We start from the raw sequence: 3,795 nt of genomic DNA, 5'->3' as shown, positions 1-3,795 counted from the left end.
AGCCCGCGCTGCCGCTCGGCCCGGCCCGCGATCCCGAAGGCAGCGAGACAGCCGGGGCCAGCGGCCTTAACCAGGGCAGCTGAAGGACGAGGCTCCACTCAGAAGCAGAGATCCTCATCCCTCCGCAGGAGAAACAGCACACTGATAGGGCGAGGGTGACAGCATGGCCTGCCAATGAACACTCTCGGCTGCATCTCCATGCTCAGGATCTGCATCCACACAACATTGCTCTTTCAAGGGGACACTGAGAAGGTAAGTTGCACAATTCTGAAAAGTCTTGAAAGGGCTTTACCAGAAATAACGTGTCTACAAAGACCTCTGTCTCCACTTAAGCTGTCAGGGTGTTCTCTTTATTTTAGTATCACACATTTTTTCACTTTTAATCCCGCAGTTATACCAATTTACAACATTAAACGGTATAACTTCAGCACATCACAACGTGAGGGAATCTTTCCATGTATTTCATGCATCACAGTCATCATTCAAACAGCCAGCTATTCTATATGGGGCGGCAGTCTTTCTCTAGAGGAGCGGGGTCAGTATGTGCTCAGTATATTTCAGAGGAGAAATGGCAAACATGAGAATGGAAATGCACTGATACAAACACAGATAATCATGCAGAGACAGCTTTCCATTCCCTTCAAAAAACCTTGAGATTCAGGAACAACAATGAAAAGACCAAACTCAACATCTCTTTTTAAAAGTTATTCTTGTCGCTACCTTCCAATAATTGCCTTTTAGTATTTGTGCAGTTTTCCTTCAATGTGGCCAACGACAATGAACATGTTCCTACAGCTCTGATCAGTTACAGTCTACCCTAACACTGTTTGTGCTCCTGTATTTCCAAGGCAATCCTGAGATGACAGAACATCCAAGGCCTTCTTGTAAGCCAAAGGAAGGTTTTGTTCTGCATTTTGCTTCTCTAATCTGAGCTAGATAAGGAAGATGAGACTGCTGTTTTAAAATGGTCCAAATTACTTTGTTCCTTGCTCAGCTAGCACTGCCTGTGTTGTACTGGCTGGGTGGGAGAAACTCCCTGCTTCACCAGGCAGTAATTCTGAAGCATCTGCAGATATTCAATGTCTGCATGAACAAACATAGTGACAAGAAAGCAAAACACACAGAGCTCATATCTCATAAAGGGAAACACAGAACCCAGGGAAAAAAGGGCCTAGTTCTCATGAGACATAGTGACTCAGGACTCAAAACTTCTGGTTTTCCAAAGGTGGGAAAATCTTTTTTGCATTTCAATGACAATATGATTCCTTTGGCCAGCTGTGATACTGCCTTAAAGATCAGAAAAAAAAGATCCTCTGTCTTGTGAGCCAGCAAGAGAAAGCAGATCATAGATTGAGAGCTAACCATATACATAATCTTATTAGAAATGGCAGCAAAGGTGAAACCCATTAAAAACTAAGTGAGAAAACCTTGGCTTCTTTTATATCCTCCATTGCTTTTTGGAGTGGTAAACAATTATTTCAAAGAGAATCTGCAGGAAGTTGGTTAAACCAATTAAAAATACATATCTATGATGGAGGAAACAGTATCACAGGATGCGGTGATGGTCCTCTCCTCACAAGAGCCATGAAGCCTCTTTCAGTGCAGACCCCAGCTAGTTGAAGGAAAGAGCACTGAACTGTCCTGCAGAGAGAGCGCCAGCATTGTCTGGGGCCATGTCCTCGGTGCTGACAGGGACACCGGGGAAATCCTGTTCCTCCTCCAGGCCCTGGCCCACGGCGCAGTGCTGTGGGGGCAGGCTGGGCAGGATGGGCTTGAGGAATCTGAACTCGCTGTTGCCCGAGCCCGTGGTGAGGCTGATCTCGTAGCAATAGGTGCGGGGCAGGGTCCCTGCAGCGGCTGCATCGGCCGGGCCGCTCTGCAAGGTGTCGGCAGCATAGAGCACATGGCCAGCCTTCAGCTCCTTCCTCCTGCACACCTTGCGAGCCACCAGCACTGCGGTGGAGATGAGGAAGAGGAGGGAGACAAAGACCAAGGCAATGATTAAATAGGTGGTCAGGGAGGCGGCCTGATCCTCGGAGGCCGGGCTGCTGTGCGGGAGGCGCACGGCGGCGAAGTCCTTGAGCAGGAGAGCGCTGAGAGCTGCCGTGGCTGACAGCGGGGGCTTGCCGTTGTCTCTGACCAGCACAAGGAGCTTCTGCTTGACGCTGTCTCTCTCTGTCACGGGCCTCCTGAGACGCACCTCGCCGCTCTGGAGGCCCACGGAAAACAGGCCTGGGTCGGTGGCCCTGAGCAGGTGGTAGGAGAGCCAGGAGTTCTGTCCCGAGTCGGCATCGACGGCCACCACTTTGCTGATGAGGTAGCCCGCCTCAGCCGACACGGGCACCAGCTCACTGGAGGCCGGGCTGCTCTCCTGGGCCGGGTAGAGCACGAGCGGTGCGTTGTCGTTCTCGTCCAGCACCACAAGGCGGACGGTGACGTTGGCTCTGAGCGGAGGAGAGCCCGCGTCAGAGGCACTGACCGTCACCTCGGTCTGCCTCAAGTGCTCGTAGTCCAGGGGCCGCAGCACAAACACGTGTCCATTCTCAGAGTTGACCGAGATGCAGGAGCACCAGGGCCGCTCTGGCCCTTGCTCTGCTGCCAGGGAATAGGTCACCTTGGCATTCAGCCCCACGTCAGCATCTGCAGCGCTCACGGCTCCAACAAACACCGTGGGGACGTTGTTCTCACGCACGTACATGGTGTAGGAGGTCTGGTTGAAGATGGGGGCATTGTCATTGACGTCGGAGATGTCCACGGTGAAGGTCTGCGTGGTGGTGAGAGGAGGCGAGCCCGCATCTGCTGCCGTCACACTGAGGATGTACTGAGGCGTCTCCTCGCGGTCCAGCGCGCTCACTGTCACCAGCTCATAGTAATTCTTATAGGCTGGCCGCAGGGAGAAGAAGAGCTGATCCTGCAGGGCACACGAGATCTTCCCGTTGGCACCAGAATCCCGGTCCCTGACCATAAACAGGGCAACCACTGTGCCAGGGACTGTGTTCTCAGGGAGGGGACTGCTGAAGGAACTGACCACCAGCTCTGGGGCATTGTCATTCACATCCACCACCTCCACCAACACCTTACAGATTGCTGAGAGGCCTCCACCATCTATGGCTCTTACAGTGAGCTCGTGAGTGTGTGCTGTCTCGAAGTCCAGAGGTTTTGTGAGTTTAATTTCACCAATTATGGGATCAATCACAAATGCTGAGTCAATCTGACCAACCACTTCATTCAGTTGATAGGAGATGTCCCCATTAACTCCTGCATCTGGATCAGTTGCCAGCACAGTCAGTACCACAGAGCCTTCTGGCACGTTCTCCAAAACCTTTGCGATATACACCTCCTGTATGAATTTGGGAGCATTGTCATTTGCATCTAGAATTAAAATTTTCACTTCAGTGGTGCCACTCCTGGATGGAAAGCCCCCATCTACAGCAATAACACTGAAACTCATCTCTGCCTCCTGCTCTCTGTCTAGAAGCTTTTCCAAAACAAGTTCAAGAGACTTCTTGCCAGTAATGTGACTTCCATAGGAGACACTGAAATACTCGTTCTCGGGAGAAATGCTGTACGCCTGGACTGTATTGCTGCCAATATCGAGGTCCCGAGCTCCCTCCAGTGGGAAACGAGAGCCTGGCTCGCTGGTTTCAGGGATCCTAAAACTGATTCGATCTTCTCGGAAAATAGGAGAATGGTCATTGATATCGTCCAGAGTGACCTCGACCCGAAAGAACTGCAGGGGGCTGGAGAGCAGCAGCTCGAAGGGGAGCATGCAGGTTTCAGACTGGGCGCACAGCT

The 3,795-nt window shown here is 51.6% G+C and overlaps 1 protein-coding gene across 1 annotated transcript in view; it reads right to left on the bottom strand.

The window, feature by feature from the left end:
* Nucleotides 1-782: 782 nt before the first annotated feature.
* Nucleotides 783-3,795, bottom strand: part of LOC106632121 (protocadherin beta-15-like) — a gene marked incomplete at its 5' end in the record, with an annotated part of 3,578 nt that continues 565 nt past the window's right edge. Inside the window, one exon of the mRNA XM_014311465.2 lies at nucleotides 783-3,793. Within this exon, the coding sequence (XP_014166940.1) occupies nucleotides 1,613-3,793 (2,181 nt within the window). The remainder of the gene's footprint in view (nucleotides 3,794-3,795) is intronic.

Source organism: Geospiza fortis, unplaced genomic scaffold (genome assembly GCF_000277835.1).
Source record: "Geospiza fortis unplaced genomic scaffold, GeoFor_1.0 scaffold93, whole genome shotgun sequence".
NCBI classification, from domain to species: Eukaryota; Metazoa; Chordata; class Aves; order Passeriformes; family Thraupidae; genus Geospiza; species Geospiza fortis.
This window is presented reverse-complemented; position numbering and strand designations above follow the sequence as displayed.